The sequence below is a fragment of the Salvia hispanica genome, chromosome 6 (genome assembly GCF_023119035.1).
Source record: "Salvia hispanica cultivar TCC Black 2014 chromosome 6, UniMelb_Shisp_WGS_1.0, whole genome shotgun sequence".
Classification (NCBI taxonomy): domain Eukaryota; kingdom Viridiplantae; phylum Streptophyta; class Magnoliopsida; order Lamiales; family Lamiaceae; genus Salvia; species Salvia hispanica.
This window is the reverse complement of record NC_062970.1, coordinates 30,956,381-30,975,681: the sequence shown is the minus strand read 5'-3', so window position 1 is coordinate 30,975,681 and position 19,301 is coordinate 30,956,381. Positions and strand designations below refer to the sequence as shown.

Sequence of the window (19,301 nt, the reverse complement as noted above, 5' to 3'; positions counted from 1 at the left end):
AATGGAGAAATAAGGGAGAAACCATTGCAAAGATTGGCTAAAAGTTGGCTAAAAATTGGGGATAAATTTTGGTGCTGATGTGGCGCTGATGTGGCAGGAGTTAGGGAGAAATAAGGGAGTTTATCCCCAAACCATTGAGAGTGCTCTTAAACGTTGTTCTTAAACCTCGCCACAACCTTAAACCCTAGTAAAATCAACACGCCACAGTCGGTCGGAGGCGCAGGCATATAATATCTGATTCACTGAATTTGCGGCGGCGCCGATAATTGACTCCGCTGTGCGGCTCGCGTGAGTATGAATCATGAACCCTAGAAAATCTTACTTTGTAACGATTTTGCACTGTGATTGTAAAAATATTGAATTTGGTTTTCTACCTTTGAAGAATTTGATGTTTCCCTTTCCTGAACCCGTGTTTCATCATTTAGGGGAAAGTATTTGTGGAGCTGGCAATGAACAATAGCGACAAGAAGAAGAAGAAGGTGAAGGTAAGAAAAGCTTCAACTGACGTCAAAGTTGTTGCTGCGATGGTTGAAACTCGGCCGGTGAAAGGTAATCTAACTGCTTCAATTGATCATACTCGTGATGGGAGAGGAGTCACTGAGATATGGTATTGGCAGATGCAACACCTGCAGGAAAGAAAATGAGTCAGAAATTGAGTGATAAAAAAAGAAAGAAGAGCCGGCCAGCCAGAAGAGATGCTGAGCCTGAGAGCATTGTTCCCAGCCTTACCAATGAAATTGAAGATACAATTCCTAATAAACCAAGTAAGGCAAATTTGCTAAAACAAAGTAAAAAGAAGAGGAAGAATGTTGAGAGTATCAGCCACTTTGATAAATCCAACGACAAAAAAGATGCATCTGAAGAGTGTAATGGTAAGAAAAATTATAGAATTCCCATTGCTTTATATCTCAACTTTTAAGTATTGCAATCATGTGTTCCATCTGTGATGCTTTGTTCTAGCAGTAGTTTTTACCTTGACCCTGTTTCTTATGCCTTTGGTCTATAGCCTTCTTCAGAAGGACGTAAATCATTCGATAGTCAATGAATGGGAACTGATGTCTGAGTATCTTGTTGGTGTGTGATAATGTGTGAAAATGGAACTGTCAAAAAATTTCATACGAAACTAGGCTGAGTAATCTCATCACCTCAGTATAAGAGGTTGTTATTTGTTGAGACTTATTTGGATAGTGTTTGGATTCTGGATTAAATTACTTCTTAATAGTTATTGGATGACAGATTCTATACCTGGAGAACAATTTTCAATTTCTGGAAGAATTAGTGAGGGTGATGCTGAAGCCGCAAGGAACACCAGAAAAGGTAAAAAAAAAAAAAAGTTAATGTTTTGCTGCAAATTTTTCAGTTATCTTTGCTTCCTTTTATGTTTCAAATAACTGAATCCTTTTGTTGTTAGGTAAGTCAAAACATCCCGAAAGAAAGAAAAAGAAAAGGCAGCTAGTGTCAAATCATATACCCTCTGACAATTTGCTGGAAACAAGAGAAGAGAACGTAGAAGATGAAGTTTATCAGATGTCTTCTGGGGATGAAGATTACTCGAAAGGAATGAAAAGTATGATCTTATATTAAAAAGTTTCTTTTTATGTGGGATGATCTTTTGCAAATTTCTGTTGTTGTGCATAGATTCATAAAACATGATCATTCTAGATGGACAGAGGTTTATGTAGAACTTCCAATAGTGATACTATTTCCTTTTTCCTCATCATACACATGATATTGCATACAGATTTGTGAAACATGATCATTCTAAATGCACGGGGTTTATATAGAACTTCCAATAGTGATGCTATTTCCTTTTTCCTCTTCATACATGTGATAACAAATGCCTTTACACATGTTAGCTAGGGTTTAGGGTGGATTAGAATCGCATTTTTATGGTTAAGTGGCTTTTTTCATCATACGTTTGTATGATTAGCAAAATGAAGCCTATTGGATGTAATAGTATTTATTTGTCTATTTAAGATCTGTGGGTTGATGTTAATGTTGATGTGTCCTCTATTTCAACCTGTTGAAATATATTGGTTGATTTAGCCTGTTTAAACAATATAGTTTGTTTATGTGTAAATTTATTTTTCGTCATAAATTAACACCAACTGGGCATGCTTTAGCTCGCTCGAGTGAAGAGAAATGGTCACATAGGACTCTCTCTGTCTCTACGACAACGCATATTCGAGTTCTAGCCTAAGTGGAATTATAATTTTCATAATTGTTCCATTTTCGACATTAATGAAGGTTCTCTGTTTGTTCAGAATGGATCACACACTATCATCAGAGTAGACCTGGGCTGGAGGTTTTGCAAGAGAGGATTGATGACTTCATAATGGCTCATGAGGCAAGAGAGGAGCAGGTAATGGTTTTATTCTGCAGCATACCACATTACAACATATGATGAAAGGTAGCACTGTGAAATCATTGCTGATAGTGTGCTAAAATCTTTGGCTAAACAAGAAATACTGGTTGTAGGACTGGGTTTGTTCTTGTAAAGGATATACTGTATAATTTTTTTTATATAAATTAGTATATGCTGCTCTTTCTCATTCATTTGTATCACGACCTCTATGATCTGCTTTCTTCTTCGTCAGACTTCTGTTGACCTTTTGATTCATGCAGGCTAAAGCAGAGCGGCTGGCCCAAGCTGCAGAAGGTGGATGGACTGTTGTTGTGCATCAGAAAGGTCGTAAGAAGAGTACTGAAGCTGAAAGTGGAATTGCTGTTGGTTCTGTGGCCCAAGCTGCAGTCCTTGACAAGATGGGAAAGAAGAAAAAGAAGGAAGTTGGCCTAGATTTCTACCAGTTCAACAGAAGGGAAGCACATAGAAATGGTACGTTCTTCGAAATCTCTTGTGCTAACTTTCATAGTGTAATGCATTCTATGTTAAATAGCCCGTACATTTAATTTGTTCTATATGTTTTAAAGAGGCTGGTGAAAGGATTATGTTTATGGTAGTCTGATTCTTGCAAGCATCAGAGTCCCTTTCTGTTTTTCATTCTCTGATATGCTTCTCCTCTCATCTGCAATGTTAAATTTTCCAAAGTTGATTTAACTTGCCAAATAATTCCTCGTGCCAATTAATGTTGTTTTAGAACACCTCCTTTTTTATACATTATTAACTTGTTAAGTTTTGAGAATAAGGTGATGCTACTCGCTTTCTCATACTGAAATGTGTGTTGGTTGTGAATGCAGAGATCATGATGCTGCAAAGCAAATTTGAGCAGGATAAAAAACGCATACAACAGATGCGAGCTGCAAGGAAATTCCATCCCTACTAACTTGCTTACCTGGCCCTGATAAGAGTCGAATCTCCTCCCACCGTCATTCACTGCTTTTCCTTGATGGTCGTTGGATCTTAAGTTTTTCGCTCATCTTTTGTAGATTCAAGGTTGAGTCGTGTTCTTGAGAGAGATCTAGGTTCACTCTGACGAGCATTGTTGTATCTGCTTTACCTCTACCAATTGGCTTTGTCGGATTGTATTTGGATATATACTGCGGCTACAGAGCAATTTTTTGAAGTAGAAATCCATATAGCGAAATTATTGATGGCTAGTGGACTTGAAACTGTCAGTCCCATTTTTACATAAATTTGCGAGATTCAAATTGAGCTTTCGATAATAATAGACCTCTTCATTGTTTCTGTAATGAAATATTTTAGTTCAAGAAAAACATAGCTACTTTAAATGATAGAATAAATACTTATAACCTAAAAACTTATATATTAAAGTTTCAAACATATTCAATAATCTCATACTTAAAATACATATCAAAGCATACGTAGATAAAGCAAAAATGATAAGTTCGATATAAAGCGGTGATATATAGGTCAGATGAAACCAACATACTAAAATTTACTACTTCACTTGTTAATTGGTATCATGAGAAAATACCACTGATCATTTGTCACAAAAATAAACTTATTAATGGTTTTATTTATCGATCTTTTGAATTATGCAACATTTTATAATAGAAAGTGAGTCCTCCAAAGTCCAAACAATCGTTTGGATAAAAATTTACATCTCATATATGCAGCTAAAAATTCATTGATAAAAAAATAAAGCGTATGAAATGTGATTGCATTAATAAAGCGAAATCTTGAAAAGTAGCAAGAAAAGATAATACAAAAAAAATCTTGAAAACATCGTAGTCCAATAATTTACAAGAAAGTTTTGTACATTTATTGAATCCAAAAGGTCGTAGCTGGTTTAGGCGAATATACAGTTCCACTATTTAACCTGCTTGTCAATCTCTACCAATCTATCTTCTATTTCTCCAAAGTGGTTAATCTCCTCAGCAACTCCTTCCTGCACAAAACCATAAAAGCTACATCTATCAATATACATATCTTAATTAATGACAATAATCTGAAGTGATACAATGTGTATAGTTTGTTCACCTCATTAGTTGTCTGTCTAATGCTGCAGTGGAAACAAATCCCCGATTCTCCTCAGCCCGTCGGAGAAGATAGGGAACGATGTGCTCCACCGGCCCATACGGCAAATACTTGCTCACTTTGAATCCGGCATTCCTTAACCCGAAAGAATACGCCTCCGCCATCCCATATAGCTGCGCAAAATGCAGATTATCAATGTAATTCTTCGTTCCCATACTAACGACTTTAGCAGCTGCCAGTTTCCCTGATTCGATATTATGGGTGGCGAGGATGAGGGAGCCGGGGCCGTTGGCGATCTCCTCGAGCATAAAAGCAGCACAGGCATTGTAGCAGGCGTGAGTATCCTGAATAGAGCCATGAATGGGTGAGTTGGCCCCGAGAGACAAGGCAAGCTGTCTCTCAGTGGACATGTATGCGCCTCTCACCAGTTTAATCCCTAGGGGAACACCAGCTTTATCTGCGGCTTTCTTGGCCATGACGAGCCTCTCCTCGGAATCCTTGAGGTAGGCTTGGATGGTGTTGAAGATCAAGGGTGTGTTGCCTATGTGGTGGTACGTTATAGCCGCGTGGAATGTGAAGTAGTCGATCGCAGGCTGGATGGCGGTATCCTCTGCGTCGATCAGTAGAGGCACATTGGCCTCTAAGCTGCTCTCGCATATCTTCATCAGCCTCACAATCCCGAGCTCCAGATCCCGCTCTTCGTCTAGGGTTAGGGCTTCCGGCATATGTGGTGTGTGGTACAGAGCGCTTGAATTTGAGAGAAGAGGGAAGCTTTGGAGCTTCCATGGGAGATGCAAGGAGTTATCCTTGAATTCCCATCTCAATAGATCACTCACTCTCTTAAGCAATTGGGGACGGAAAATCGCCGTCATCTTCACCACCACCGAGCTCACCTGTGGAATCACATTGGCTTATTATTCAGTGAAAATAATTAAGAAATGTGGAAAATCCTTACAGGAGAAGAGGGGAGTGAAAGTGTAGAAGAAATGGTCTGAATGATCTCGTGCACATTGTGATCACAGGAGGCGTTGTCGTGGGCGTGCTCCATGCCGTAATCGAGCATGGACTGGAGGCCGGATTCCCAGAGTTTCCGGGCGGCGCGGTCGGCCTCTTTGAGGGTTTTGCCCCCACAGAAATGGTGGTAGAGCGTGTGCTCGATGGAGCCCAATAAAAGCTCTCTGGAGATGGGGGTGTCCATTAGCCTGGAATTCATGACTTTGGAGCCGAAATGGATCATGGCTTCATTCATCACCACATGAAGAGTGAATGCGGTTGAGATCAGCTTCGACGTTGGCACGGATGAGAAGAGCTCCTTGGAGTCATCCAGATTGATGTAGGCCGTCGAGTTGAGGCGGCGCTGGCAATAATGAAACTTGCTTACTAGTTTTGGGATACTTCTGTAGCGGCTTGCCATGAACAAAATGCAGTTATTGTTGGCACTTAAAGTGTGAATGGATCGATGCAGTTTTGCATTTTGCTAATTCTTTGGTACTTAAACTGTTTGGATATATAAGCGGATGTTATCTCCGTGAGTGTAGGAGAATATGTGGTTAAGGAAATTACTTACCGGGAAATAAGGGTATTAAGCGGCTCAAGACTTCTTTCAAAATACCTAACTAAATGGATCTATTATCTGTTTCACAGAATCTTATCGGAATGAATCAAATGCTGAAATGGATATGAGCTGGTGTTGATTGTTTTTTTCCCAAAATTCTCGTTGCTTATTTTATTTTTATTTTGTTTTCTATTTTCAAGTTTTGGAATTCTGGAATGATTATTTCTTTGGATTAGGAGTGGGTAGGTATATCATATACCGTATACCTAATCAAAACTATCATATTGTATACTTTTCCGAAAATTCAGTATGAGAAAAAATCATATCTGTACGTTACCAAAATTTTCGATGTATCGAACTTCAGTATACCTTATTTTCGTTATGACAAATTTCAATACTGATACCGTAACTCATTTTCGATATATTATACCAAAATTCGGTATACCTAACTTTCAACATCAATAAAAATTAGAGTATTTGAGTTTAGAATATTATTCACTACTATAGTTAATAATTTAAAAAATATTTTAAATATATTTTATATATAATTATATTTATATTAAATATATTTCATAATAGATTTTATAATTTATAAATATATAAAATACTATTATATGGGGTGTATAATTACATTTATATTTTACGCTATATACCGAATTTTGGTATATTACTGTACATGAAAATTCATACCGTTACCTTATTCCGAATTTTTGGTATTTTTTCGATACGATAAAACCGGTATTTCAATATTTTTTTTCCTAGACCTAATTTGGATTGGGGTTTAGTTAACGGTTACTCCCTCCATTCGTCACAAGTGAGATACTTCTTTTTAGCACGAGAATTAAAATAGTTATTTAGTAAATTACGTTGATAGAAAATAAAATAAAGTATAAAAGTGAAGAAATAATTAACATGAGAGAATAAATATTCTCCTTTTTTTGCTATAAAATGAATGACACACTTTATGGTGCGAGCAACTAAAAGAACCCCACTTGTAATAGGATATAGGTAATTTAAACTACTCCATTATACTACTTGATTCAAATCATTAGTATGAAATTTTAATTCATTATTAAAATTATGTTTTATGCTTTATTGTCTCATCTAGGGGTGCAAATTTAGTTCTCGGGTTTCGGGTATATCCCATGCCGACCCAATATTCGGTGGGTTTTTTGGATACTCGAAACCCAAAATTATGGATTCGGGTATGAGTTTGGGTAGTTAATGTTAGAAATTTTCATGTTTAGGTTATCCGAAACCCGTATTAGGTTATCCGACTAATACCCGGTTAAACCCGATTAATTATGGGTTTAAGATAAATATTTTGATTTAGTATAACATTTATGACTCGTAGGGTAAATTTATTTAATCACATTTAGATTTTTGAATGTTTTTAGTATAATGCAACCCTATTTAGGGCTGCTTTGACATTTTATTGTTCTATTATCTAGATTTTAATATTCCTCTTCTTTACATTTGTGTTCTATTTTATTTAAATATCATGTTGCGTTATTTATGTTCTTACTTATTATTTTCTCAATATATAGTTATGCTTTCTCCGTTTTATTTGCATATTTATTTAAAATCTAAAACAAATTATTTTAATCTCTTTTGAGTTCAATTTATACCAAAAATTTATTTATTTTAAAACTAAGTAGTGTCTATTTATAAAATGTCATATAATCATAATCTAGAGAAAGCTAAAGCAATAAATTAAACTTTTAATAATAGTTAATAAATAATAGTATTGTGTTATTTTTAATAATTTCCATTCTCATCAAAATATAATTTATATAAATAGAATAAAATTGAAATATAATAATTTCGGGTTTATGGGTACCCGATTAGTTGGGTTCGGGTACCTAAATTTGCAGACCTAGTTCATCGCAGGCCGCAACCAGAATTCATTCATTTTTTGGCGGTCACTTTTTTACTTTATTCTTTTTAATAGATTCATTCCTTCCATTATTCAAACATTTTAGTTTTAAATATTTTATTTCTTACTTACTCTATATTCTATTTAAATAAAATCATAATATAATTAAAATTTAAAATTTATACTATTTAAATTTTAAAACTAAAAATACATAATATAAACTTTACATAAAATTTGTTATCAATTAAGTTTAATTAAACTTAATAAGAATGAAAACTTTCTAAATTACTATTCAAATTAAATTTATAAAGAAAAAAAAATTAATATGATAAAAAAGTAAAATCAACAAAAAAATATTGAAAACACATAATTTTTTTTGAAATTTACAACCATACACAGAGAATATAGTTCCACGTGTTTGCAACGCTCACTTCACTACCTCGCTTTCTTCCATCTCCTCTACTTGTCTCTCTCTCCTTGTTGCCGCCCGATCACGTCGCCGCCGCCCTCCTGCCCCCCCCGTCCGATCACGACGCGACCGTGTCTCTCTTCCCGTCTGCCCTAATTTCTTTTGGATGGAATCAGAGCTAAAAGAATTCGCTTTTGATACCATGTACATTTTTTTTTAACTTTCTTTTTTACTCTTTTGAATCGTTTAAATTCTCAGATATTGTCATTTTGGGAATCTGATTAGTTTACTTCGCATATTATGTTTTTTTGTTTTACTTTTATTTTTAAATCCCGTTAAAGCAAAAAAAAAAGGATAAAAGATGAGAAGAAGGTTGGGATTTTTACGGTTGGATGAAGATGTGGATTTCCTTGTATTAATCTACTGCTCTTGTAAAATGAGTTCTTTCGTGGTTTATGGCAATGTGGTTTAGATAGAAAACATTGTTACTTTGTCGTTTAAGTGAGCTTTTTTTTTTCTCTGTTTTCCACCGTCACTTATTAAAATTGGTTATAATTATAATATTATTTTATTGCATTGTGAGGGGTGGATGAGGAGTGGTGTAGGAAAAGTGGATGAGGAGATCCTTACCGCTTTCTTATTGATGTGATTAATGTTTGTTTGAATCGTTGCAATTTGTTTTCTTCAATGTGATATGTTTTTTTTTTCTGAATTCAAGAAGCAATGTGTTGTATCTGATTGCTTATTCTTGAAGGTTCTAATTATTTGATGTTTGTTTCCTGTGTGATGGAATGCTTGAATGGATTTTTAGCTTCTGCATTTAATTGAACACTTAATGATGTTTGAGTGTCTAATCATTTCATGTTTATTAATTACATGCATAGATATATTTTTGCTATAGTATTTTGGCTCGAAAAGTGGTTAGACCAGTTAAACCATGGACCGATAGCTTCTCCAGTTTGCTTATCAGTTCGGTTTTTAAATCATTGGTTTGAACTTTGAACAAACATAGTTTCGCTAATTCATTTTTCCGGAGACTAGTGAAATACTAATATCAGTTTCTGAGTTTTAAGATTTAAAGATTGCTCAATGGTATTTGCAATAATGGTGATTCATCAATTTGTTCCTTGTTCTTTTCAATGTATTGAGGTTGTTTTTCTAATGTATTTTTAGGCTGGATACAATTTCTTCATTGATGGATTTCGTTCGTAACAATGTAAAAGAAAGAATGTCATTGCTTCTATCTGACTTTGGCTGAAGTTCAGTAGTTTTTAACAATAAGTTGCTACATGTTTGCTTGGCGATAGATTTATTTATTTTTGGTATTGCTTGAGAGGTTTCTAATCGTGTTTTTTTTTTTCGTCGGTTTCTATTTTTCATATTTGTGATCAAGATTTTAAATCAAGTTTATGATACCATAATTATATGACGATACCAGAAAGTGGTATATTACGATAGAATTTCTTTGTTATTCTCCTAGTTGATTGTTGAAAGATGTTCATACTAAAATTAACATGGGTGTCTTGATTGCAGATAACCTTTTGCATAGGTAAAAATAAGTGTTATAGCTGTAGGAAATGGTTAACTCAAAAGAGCCAAAGAGAAGGGTTGCTTCTATTCTTGTTGATGGGGTTGGAGATGTATCACTGCCAAGATTTGGTTATAAGACTCCCTTGCAAGTTGCTAATGTCCCTAATTTGGATGCAATTGCATCGGCTGGCATCAACGGTCTAATGGACCCTGTTGAAGTAGGCTTAGGTTGTGGAAGTGAAACTGCACATCTCTCTCTACTGGGCTATGATCCTAGGATCTATTATCGAGGCCGAGGTGCATTTGAGTCAATGGGCTCAGGTTTGGCAATGTCACCTGGGGATATCGCTTTTAAAGTACGCACCATCTTTTCCGCTGTTACTATGCTTATGGTCTTATTAGTTGATGCAATTTTAGATTTAAAAAATTATCATGATTTCTTTAGACTACAGTTAATGAATATTATTGTGTCTTAAGATATTCAAACCTTTTCTACTTCAACTCAAAAGGAATGCACAATCTCATAATGAGCAGCATTTATAGCTGCTTCTTATTGATCTCCACAATAGTTTGTCTTATACCAACTGGATACAATCTTAACTATTCTGAATTAATAATTGAAAACAATATGGCTGATTCTCATTTCACCCTTCATCTTTTTCTCTCAGTCCAACTTTGCAACTCTTGATGAAAGTACTGGAGTAGTTACCAGCAGGAGGGCAGACAGGCATTTTGAAGAAGAAGGACCTGTTCTTTGTGCAGCAATGGATGGACTCAAGCTGCCTTCTTTTCCTCAATATGAAGTTAGAGTCAGGTGCATGTCATTCTAGATTTTACATGTTTAGAAAACACCCTTGGTTGAATAGTACTCCAAGTGGAGCTGTGAATTCTAACCAGTTAGGCTTTTTCTATGATATGCTAATGCCACTGTTCATTGAGTATACCTCATGTGCATTATCATCTTTATAGGTATGCCACAGAGCATAGGTGTTGTTAAAGGCCCAAAATTAAGTGGAAACATATCAGGAACTGATCCATTGAAGGATAATCGCCTACTTTTACAAGCTCAACCTCTTGATGATTCTGATGAAGCAAAGAACACGGCTGCAGTTATTAACGATTTATCGAAAGAAATATCCCGCATCTTGGTTGGGCATCCTGTGAATGCTAGAAGAGTTGCCGAAGGAAAGAATATAGCTAATGTTGTCCTTTTACGAGGTTGTGGGATTCGAATCGAGGTAATCTTTGATAAATTGGGTATATGCTTCTACCTCTCTCATGTAATAAATTAAAAAAGTATGGGCTGCTGCCTGTTTGTTTGATTGGAAATTCCATTTTTTGATTAATGCTTCTGAACAAAAAATGACAAATCCAGGTCCCTCCTTTTGAAAAAATACATGGTTTGCAGCCTTGTATGGTTGCTCCTACCAAGATTATTGCTGGTTTGGGTTTATCCCTCGGTATTGATATTTTAGAAGCTCCAGGAGCAACAGGAGACTACAGAACCCTGCTAACCTCAAAAGCAGATGCAATAGCCAGAGCACTCTCAGCTCCTTCTAAATCATGCCCCAATGTCTTTGTGCCTGGGGAAGATGAACATAAACCCGGCAGACCTGGTGGCTATGACTTCGGTTTCCTTCACATTAAGGTCACCTTTTACTAATTTATGTCCATTCAGTTTGTCACTGATATAAATGTTCTTAGCATACATATTTTCTGGAGTGGGATACTATGCTAGTAGTACTACTTTTTCTTGCATATGTCGTACAAGAAAACATGTCATTATGCAGATTCAGTATTTGTGTGCGGAAATATGTTACTTTGGCAGCTGCTTTGAGCTCCTGCTAGAAAGTTGGATCTCAATCTTTATTTATCTGATTCAGTTCTGCCTACTCGGCTCTGTTCAATTTGGATATAAATATCTGAATTGTTTGGTTCTGTTGTGTTCTGAGTATTTCCAAACATGTCAAAATTGCAGGCAATAGATGATGCTGGTCATGATAAAGCAAGTGTATTCAAAGCCAAAGGCTTAGAAGCTGTTGATAGAGCTATAGGGCAACTAACTAAGCTCCTATGGCAAGCAGAGTCAGCAGGGGAGTTCCAATATTACATTTGTGTCACTGGGGACCATTCTACTCCAGTTGAATATGGTGATCACAGCTTCGAACCAGTCCCATTTACACTGTGTCGTTTGAAAGACTTCATTGGTGCTGTGGGTGGACATTCAAATCTTTCTAATATCCCTCTCGATCCTTTTCCTCTTCCAACCGTTGAACCCGGTGAGGATTTAGCACATGCTGACAGAAGTCAAGAAGAGAAACAGGGCCGGGCTTTTAAAGGTGACAGAGTTTTCGAGTTCAATGAGATAGCAGCAGCCAGAGGAATTCTCGGACGATTTACTGGTAGTGAAATGATGGGAATCATAAAGGCATATCACAAGCTTTCATAATAGCTCTTCCATCCACTTTTTCATCGGCATTCCTTTTTTACCTTGTGACAAGACCGACTGTGCTGAAAAGTACGAAGCAGTAATTGCGTTGGAGTTTTTTTTGTTGCGTGTCCCTGCAACTACATGTGTATTTCGCTTTCCGTTAGTTGAAAGAGAGACTCTAGTAGTTCGTTTCACTCACTTTGGAGACATGTCTTAGTACCTTTCTTGGTACAGTTAATCAGAAAGTGAAATAAAAACTTGTGCTGGAATCCTTCTTAGCTCGAGAGCAGTGTTATGAAAATTGCCCCTGGGCTGCGGGATCCACGTTCCTACACCAGAAATTGTCCCGAGGTAGGTGGGCTGAGCGAGATGCCGGGGTGAGGGCAGGCGATGTATCATATATTCTCTAGGTGACATATCTTTTTATATCTTATTATGTAACTTTATATCTCTTATTTTGATTTTAAATTTGTAATTTGAAAATTCATTTTTATTTTTAAATTTTAAATTTTAGTAATGTTAACTGTTCGAGACAATAATGTTTTGTAATAATCTCTGGCTTAACAATGCTTTGCACAATTGTACTACTACTCTGTTTTCAGTTGATGAGAATATAATCGAAGAGGCCAAATCTTTTTCTGTGTCTCTCTCCCCTGTATTATGCAGAAATTTCCCATGGTATTAGGTAGAGCCGTAGAGAATGATGAAGTGATTTAGTCACATGTAGTAATAGGAAAGAGTAAAATTAAAGCTATCCAAAATTGAGAATATTAGTCTCTAGAGGCGTGCAGCATCCACAAACCTGTCTGTTTTTCCCCAAACAGTATCCTACAAAAATGAAGACATGTCTCAACCTGTTTAGACATATAGAGCATCATAAAAAGCGAGAAGAATGCAAGGATTTTTTTTGTAAGAAATGGCGAGTGAAATTCCAGTGATCGATCTGCAAGACTTCCCCGGCGAGACAGGGAAGCTTGTGGCTGCGTGTGAGGAGTGGGGATGCTTCCGGATCGTGAATTACGAGGGGATTCTGCCAGATTCTCTGCTCTACGAAATGAGGCAAGTGGTGGGATCGCTGCTGGATCTGCCGGCCGAGGTCAAGGCCAGAAACCGCGACGTATTGCCGGGAAGCGGATACATGGCGCCGTCTCCGGTCAATCCGCTCTACGAGGCGCTCGGCCTCTACGACCCCTCTTCTCCCCAAGCTGTCGATGCTTTCTGCTCCGACTTGGAAGCAACTCCTCAGCAAAGGTTCAATTCTCTCACTAGTTAATCATGATTGATATCTTTTGATGAGAAAAAAGTGATGATTGTGAGCTATGAATTGATCAGGGATGTTATCTCCAAGTATGCAAGAGCAGTGAATGACTTGGCGGTGGATATTGGGGGTAAAATTGTGGTAGGGTTAGGTGTGAGAGGCTTCTCCTTTGATGATTGGTGTTGCCAGTTCAGGATCAACAAGTACACGTTTGCCCCTCACACTGTCAACTCCCCTGGAGTGCAGCTGCACACTGATTCTAGCTTCCTCACCCTTCTGCACGACGATAAAGATATCGGTGGCCTCGAGGTTATGAAGCCCTCCGGCGAATTCCAGCCTGTCGACCCCTCCCATGGAACCCTTGTTGTCAATCTTGGTGATCTTGCAGCTGTAAGTCTGATCTTACACCATAACTTTTCCTAATAATACACTGTTCTAACTTTTTTGGGGGGTTTAAAGATGTGGAGCAATGGGAGATTCTTGAACGTGAAGCACCGTGTGATGTGTAAGGAAGCGGGCACGAGGCTGTCGATTGCTACCTTCTTGTTGGGGCCCAAGGCGGGGATGGTGGAGGTGCCACCGGAGTTGGTGGATGCGGAACATCCGCGTCTCTTTTCGGCCTTCACTTATCATGATTATAGGAAGCTCCGAGTGTCCAATAGGCTGCAGACTGGTGAAATTGTGGATTGCTTCCGCATTAATAAAGATTAAGGCAAACTTGTAAATCAAATCAAATCTATTGTAATGGGATGTTCAACCAATTAATTAAGGAATAAATAAAGCTATGTATCTTTGGACAGAATTGAATTTATTGTGAAGCTATAACTTTGTATGTAGTATGTGTTTGAGAAACAAACTCACTAAAACGTAAAACATGGAATACTACAAGATAAGTAGTGAATTAAGGTTGCTTGGATGAGCATTGTGGGCAGGAAAAGCAGCCTCTTCCAGCACAGTAGGTGCAAGAAAGTGAAGTGGATTTCTGAGAAACAATAGGAGTTAAAGGGAAAGGGCCTCCTTGTCTGATGAGTCCAGAGCCTTTGCATTTCCGACAAGCGATACGATTCACATCACCGCATCTCTTACACAGGCCTAAAGAACTGCTTGAAAATGGATAGATTCTTTGTGAACATTATAAAAAAAAAAAGCAAAGTGAGAAAACAAAGTGAATGAGTGTATGTACAAAATGACCTGCGCTGAGAAGAGGAGATGAAGGAGTCGATCTTGGGGGCTGAAATGGTGGCGGAGAGGAGCAGAGCTCCGACGGCGTAGCCTGCTACTTCGCTTGCTGTTATCTGTTCAAACATGCTTTCATCTCCACAAGTTTTCTCCACTGGACTATTCTTATCTTCATCATCATTATCGAAATAAAATCAGAATACATAATTATATTGACTCGGTTAAATTTCAACAAGGCCTATTAGCTCAGTTGGTTAGAGCGTCGTGCTAATAACGCGAAGGTCGCAGGTTCGAAACCTGCATGGGCCATTTTTTAAGATTTTGTTGAGAACAAAATACGCAATTAATCCATTTTTTAAGATTTTGTTGAGAACAAAATACGCAAATTGCATCTAATAAAGGCCATTCCTTTTCGTTTATTCAAAATATATTTCAATTCACAACTAAAGAGTTACAAAATCCGAATTCGAATTGGGTAAACATGAAATGGAAGTTGAAACTCTATGAATTACTAACAAGTAAATGGTCATCTCTTCTTGAGCTAAGTTTCCTTAAAGTAGAAAATAATCAACTGCATCGCCTTCAAAAGGATGATAATTTTGAGTCGGTATATTTGGAAGATGATCATTTTCAGCATCCAAGTTCCACAATCCACCCCATAAGTAACAATCCAATGGCACGAAATCAGACGACGATGCACTTTCCTCCATCAATAACTGATCGATGATGCTCGCCATCTCTTCATCTTTCATCTCGTGAGTCGAGGATTCACTACCACTACTATTGGCATGAATATGCTCACTTTGCTGTTGCTTGATAATTTTGCGCTTCTGTTGTTTCGCAGTCGATGGGTTTCTTGTCTTGAAATGAGTCCTCCAGTAGTTCTTGATCTCATTGTCCGTTCGTCCAGGTAAGTATCTTGCTATAGTAGACCATCTGCATACATATAAATCATCAAATTAATATTAGTACTATATGGAGTATATTACAATGTAGGGAGGAAGATGAATTACTTGTTTCCCCATAGGGCATGAAGTTCAATAATAATCCCTTCTTCCTGTGGTGTTAAGTGTCCCTTTTTAAGGCCAGGCCTCAAGTAATTCACCCACCTCAGCCTGCAGCTCTTCCCACTCCTCCTCAAACCTGATCACCATAAATAAGAGTAAATAACAATCACAATCACAATCACAATCACAATCACAACATGCATTCTTTCTTTACATACCTGTGCACTTAGAGACAGAGCTCCATCTGCCTTCACCATACTGAGAGACATACTGAAAGAGCAGCTGGTCTTCTTGAGGAGTCCAAGGCCCTTTTCTCCACCAACCTGCTGCAGCTTGCTCCATTGAATCACTATGCACTATATTTGTATCGTATTAATTTTCAACTATTTGTCGGAAGTTTCTATGGCACATAACTGCTACACAATATTCTCTTATATATATAGACACACACACGCCTACATGCATGTACATGAGAGAGAAAGAGAGTTGGGGTCATCTTCATTCTGCTTTTTGGAGCCACTATAAGCTGAGGTAATTAGCACTAAACATGATTAACCATTAAATCTTGATTATTTTATTACAAAATCAGCAGCGAATCTGCCAGGTGTCCCTGAATCTTTCCATCTGCTACACTATGCCAATTAACATGGGCCAAATGTCGCTGCCAAATCTTAGCCACGGTACGATATTTTCTTATGTCGCGATGATGCCGTATTCTTTTATACCTTTTCTGCTTTAATTGTGTTATTGAGTCTATTGTCTTTTCAATTTTACTGTCAGATACTAGCACTTTACATCTCATAGATATATATAGTTTTGATTTTAAGTCATTCAATATACAGATCATTTACCTTAATCGATATGTATTTTATCTTTTCTTTATCTATGTAATACTCCTATAAGAATTGTATATTGTGTTACTGGGAATATAAATTATAAGACGGTAATAAGATTAAGTATTTAAGTGTGTTGTATTTTGTAAAAAAAGAAGAAGAAAGAAATGACACTAACTTTAATAGAACGGCCCATAAAAGAATAAGTAGGAGTATTATTTAAAACTAAGAGCATCCACAATGGGGCGGACGATCGTCCGTCGCATCGTTCGCTACTGTGGCATCACGGACGATGGCTTAACCATCGTCCGTCGCATCGTCCGCCACTGTGGCATCGCGGACGATGCGAACGCGTTTTCTTTTTTTTTTTTTTTTTTTTTTTTCCAAATTTTTTTCTTATTTAAACACCACAATTCTCTACCATTTCACACACTACTATTTCACATCTCTTCAATTATTCTCTCTCATCTTCTCAAAAATGAATCTCGGCGACTACGATTTGAGTACATCGGATGCCTGCAGACGGGCCTTGACTCGAGCCTTGTTCGATGTCGTTAATGAAGCCGCGGCGGAGTGCTTGGCACAAATGCAGCGGGAGGCAGCGGCGGCGGTGGCGCGGGTTCCTCGGCCGATACGACGTCGACGTATGTCCCGCGCGAGCACGACGTAGCTCACGAACGTCTGTTCGAAGATTATTTTTTCGAGCAACCACGGTGGGGCCCGAATGTTTTCCACCGTCGTATTAGAATGAGTCGAGATATTTTTGTCCGCATTGTGCACACGTTGGAGGGACGTGATGAATACTTTCAGTATCGGGAAGACGGCATCGGCAGACCCGGACTTACGCCATTGCAGAAGTGCACGGTTGCGATCCGGCAGTTGGCCTACGACACCACAACGGATATGTTCGACGAGTACCTTCACGTCGGGGATACAACTGGTCGCGAATATCTCAAGAATTTTTGTAAGATAATTGTGGAGGCTTTTGGCGACACATATTTGCAACGCCCGACTGCGGATGATTGCCAGAGCCCGATGAGGATGCACGAGACGGTGCACGGCTTCCCTGGGATGCTAGGGAGCATAGTCTGTATGCATTGGCAGTGGAAGAACTGCCCGGCGGCGTGGAGATGCCAATTTACTAGCGGCTACAAGGGCAACCACCCGACGATGATCCTGGAAGCCGTCGCTGACCACCGCCTCTGGATCTGGCATGCCTACTTTGGTGTAGCCGGGTCGAACAACGACATCAACGTCCCTAACTCGTCCACCCTCTTCGCCGATCAGTGCAGGGGTCGCGGCCCGGCCATCGAGTTCACTGCCAACGGCCGCAGACATCATATGGGATACTACTTGGCCGATGGCATATACCCAAGGTGGCCTGTTTTTTTGAAGACGATCAGCTGCCCAATTGGTGAGAGGAGAGTCTTGTTTGTGGCAAAGCAGGAGTCAGCGCGAAAGGATGTGGAGCGGGCTTTTGGGGTGCTCCAATCACGGTGGGCAATCGTGAAAGGTCCGGCGCGTTTGCAGGTTCAAGGAAGTCATCGTCGACGTCATGTATGCGTGCATCATCATGCATAACATGATAGTCGAACAAGAAGTTGGATCTGTCACCGATTGGGTGGATGATGAAGCCGGACCTAGCTCCAGCACGGCGACCCCGCCTGTCGCTCAAGGATTACCGATGGGCTTCGGTGATGTTCTACAGCGACAGACCTCAATGCGCAGCCAACAAGACCATACTCAGCTCATGACCGACATGATTGAAGAAGTTTGGAACCGCAACCGCCGTTGAGAATTTGTAGTTTTTTCACATTCGTAGTGTAATGATTTAATTTTAATGTAACAAAGTTTTTTTTTTCCAAATTTTGAAGTATTTAAATATTCAAATAATAGATAAAATGCTTAGGGCGTGGCTTAGGGCGGGCTATAGTCCGCCACATTGCAGGTGGAAGTGGCGGAGGATAAAAATGCTGACATGGTGGTGCATAGGGCGTCGCTCATGGCGTCCCACTGTAGACGCAACTAATGGGACATAAAGAGTAGTAACATTTTATTCTGAGAGTTCATATGTTAATGTACATTTCCAACATTGTTTCTAATTCAAATTTTGTTTTCAGTTTTTGATCGTTTATATCATCATGTTACTAATGAATGCAATCGCTTATAAGGATGTTTTTCACTTTTTCTAATGATGTCGAATTTATGATTCATTTTATACTATATATTATAGAGTATAGACTGTAATTCCTCCACAAACTTTGCCAAGTCCAGTCAGATTCTATATCTTTCACGATCACGTCGGTTTTTATTCTAAATCTCAATCTTCCCCAAAATATATCAATTTTATCAATCATTCTCACAATATTGTATCTGAAAGAGTAAAAATTAAGTGACATCCTTGTACGTCAAAATACTATGCTAATAAAACAACACACAAGTCAAACTACTTTGACTATCAAGTCAGTTATTGACTGTTTTTTCACCAATTTTGACCGGTCCAATAACTACTTTCTGGCTATTTGACTCAAGCACGATGTGGTCAATTTTTTCCCATTAAACGAATAGATTAGATCTGACGCGTTTATCGTTTGAGTTTAAGCTCTCCAAAATTTATATTTTAGATTATGTAGATGCTGCATCAATATTAAATATCCCAACCCAGATTAAATCATATCTTGTCACGATACAAGACAATATTGTTTATATTAATACGTTCAGGTCTTAATTTTTTACCGTATCTATAGGAGTAATATGCATATATCTATCTATCTATTGGCCATGGGAAGCATTAGAAGATTCTTGAAACCCAAAATAGTAATAG

The 19,301-nt window shown here is 38.1% G+C and overlaps 7 protein-coding genes and 1 non-coding gene across 11 annotated transcripts; 5 read left to right on the top strand and 3 right to left on the bottom strand.

Annotated features, from left to right (window-relative positions):
* The first annotated feature begins 163 nt into the window (after positions 1–163).
* On the top strand, positions 164–3,558 carry LOC125192342. 3 transcript variants are annotated; one of them, XM_048089885.1, is made up of 8 exons: positions 164–292; positions 426–549; positions 633–872; positions 1,237–1,317; positions 1,412–1,567; positions 2,265–2,362; positions 2,626–2,836; positions 3,199–3,558. In XM_048089885.1, exons 2-8 carry the CDS (start codon positions 450–452, stop codon positions 3,282–3,284), a joined length of 972 nt encoding a protein of 323 aa, XP_047945842.1. In that variant the 5' UTR covers positions 164–292; positions 426–449; the 3' UTR covers positions 3,285–3,558. The 3 variants fall into 3 exon arrangements, with proteins under 3 accessions (XP_047945842.1, XP_047945840.1, XP_047945841.1); XM_048089883.1 differs by having other exon boundaries at positions 618–872; XM_048089884.1 differs by having other exon boundaries at positions 185–288; positions 618–872.
* A 546-nt stretch (positions 3,559–4,104) lies between these two features.
* On the bottom strand, positions 4,105–5,917 carry LOC125197307 (proline dehydrogenase 2, mitochondrial-like). Of its 2 annotated transcripts, XM_048096035.1 has the most exons (4): positions 5,355–5,917; positions 4,825–5,292; positions 4,403–4,743; positions 4,105–4,310 (listed from the first exon to the last, which is right to left on the bottom strand). In XM_048096035.1, exons 1-4 carry the CDS (start codon positions 5,811–5,813, stop codon positions 4,271–4,273), a joined length of 1,308 nt encoding a protein of 435 aa, XP_047951992.1. In that variant the 5' UTR covers positions 5,814–5,917; the 3' UTR covers positions 4,105–4,270. The 2 variants fall into 2 exon arrangements, with proteins under 2 accessions (XP_047951992.1, XP_047951991.1); XM_048096034.1 differs by having other exon boundaries at positions 4,403–5,292.
* A 3,823-nt stretch (positions 5,918–9,740) lies between these two features.
* Positions 9,741–12,675, top strand: LOC125197461 (probable 2,3-bisphosphoglycerate-independent phosphoglycerate mutase). Its single transcript, XM_048096200.1, is given in 6 exon segments — positions 9,741–10,125; positions 10,438–10,583; positions 10,739–10,759; positions 10,761–11,007; positions 11,145–11,417; positions 11,748–12,675. Coding segments are annotated over 6 exon segments (1,467 nt in total). The 5' UTR covers positions 9,741–9,816; the 3' UTR covers positions 12,219–12,675.
* Positions 12,676–12,955: 280 nt separating this feature from the next.
* On the top strand, positions 12,956–14,294 carry LOC125197462 (2-oxoglutarate-dependent dioxygenase DAO-like). Its single transcript, XM_048096201.1, has 3 exons — positions 12,956–13,451; positions 13,533–13,848; positions 13,918–14,294. The coding sequence occupies exons 1-3, from the start codon at positions 13,117–13,119 to the stop codon at positions 14,167–14,169; spliced, it is 903 nt and encodes a 300-aa protein (XP_047952158.1). The 5' UTR covers positions 12,956–13,116; the 3' UTR covers positions 14,170–14,294.
* On the bottom strand, positions 14,250–14,793 carry LOC125197463. The gene is made up of 2 exons (XM_048096202.1): positions 14,650–14,793; positions 14,250–14,558 (listed from the first exon to the last, which is right to left on the bottom strand). Exons 1-2 carry the CDS (start codon positions 14,763–14,765, stop codon positions 14,360–14,362), a joined length of 315 nt encoding a protein of 104 aa, XP_047952159.1. The 5' UTR covers positions 14,766–14,793; the 3' UTR covers positions 14,250–14,359.
* A 79-nt stretch (positions 14,794–14,872) lies between these two features.
* Positions 14,873–14,946, top strand: TRNAI-AAU. The gene has a single exon. It is a non-coding gene; the product is annotated as a tRNA-Ile (tRNA).
* A 100-nt stretch (positions 14,947–15,046) lies between these two features.
* Positions 15,047–16,039, bottom strand: LOC125197412 (MYB-like transcription factor EOBII). Its single transcript, XM_048096150.1, has 3 exons — positions 15,863–16,039; positions 15,651–15,780; positions 15,047–15,573 (listed from the first exon to the last, which is right to left on the bottom strand). The coding sequence occupies exons 1-3, from the start codon at positions 15,984–15,986 to the stop codon at positions 15,189–15,191; spliced, it is 639 nt and encodes a 212-aa protein (XP_047952107.1). The 5' UTR covers positions 15,987–16,039; the 3' UTR covers positions 15,047–15,188.
* Positions 16,040–17,224: 1,185 nt separating this feature from the next.
* Positions 17,225–18,272, top strand: LOC125195124. The gene is made up of 2 exons (XM_048093320.1): positions 17,225–17,688; positions 18,008–18,272. The coding sequence occupies exons 1-2, from the start codon at positions 17,225–17,227 to the stop codon at positions 18,270–18,272; spliced, it is 729 nt and encodes a 242-aa protein (XP_047949277.1).
* The last annotated feature ends 1,029 nt before the right edge of the window (positions 18,273–19,301 follow it).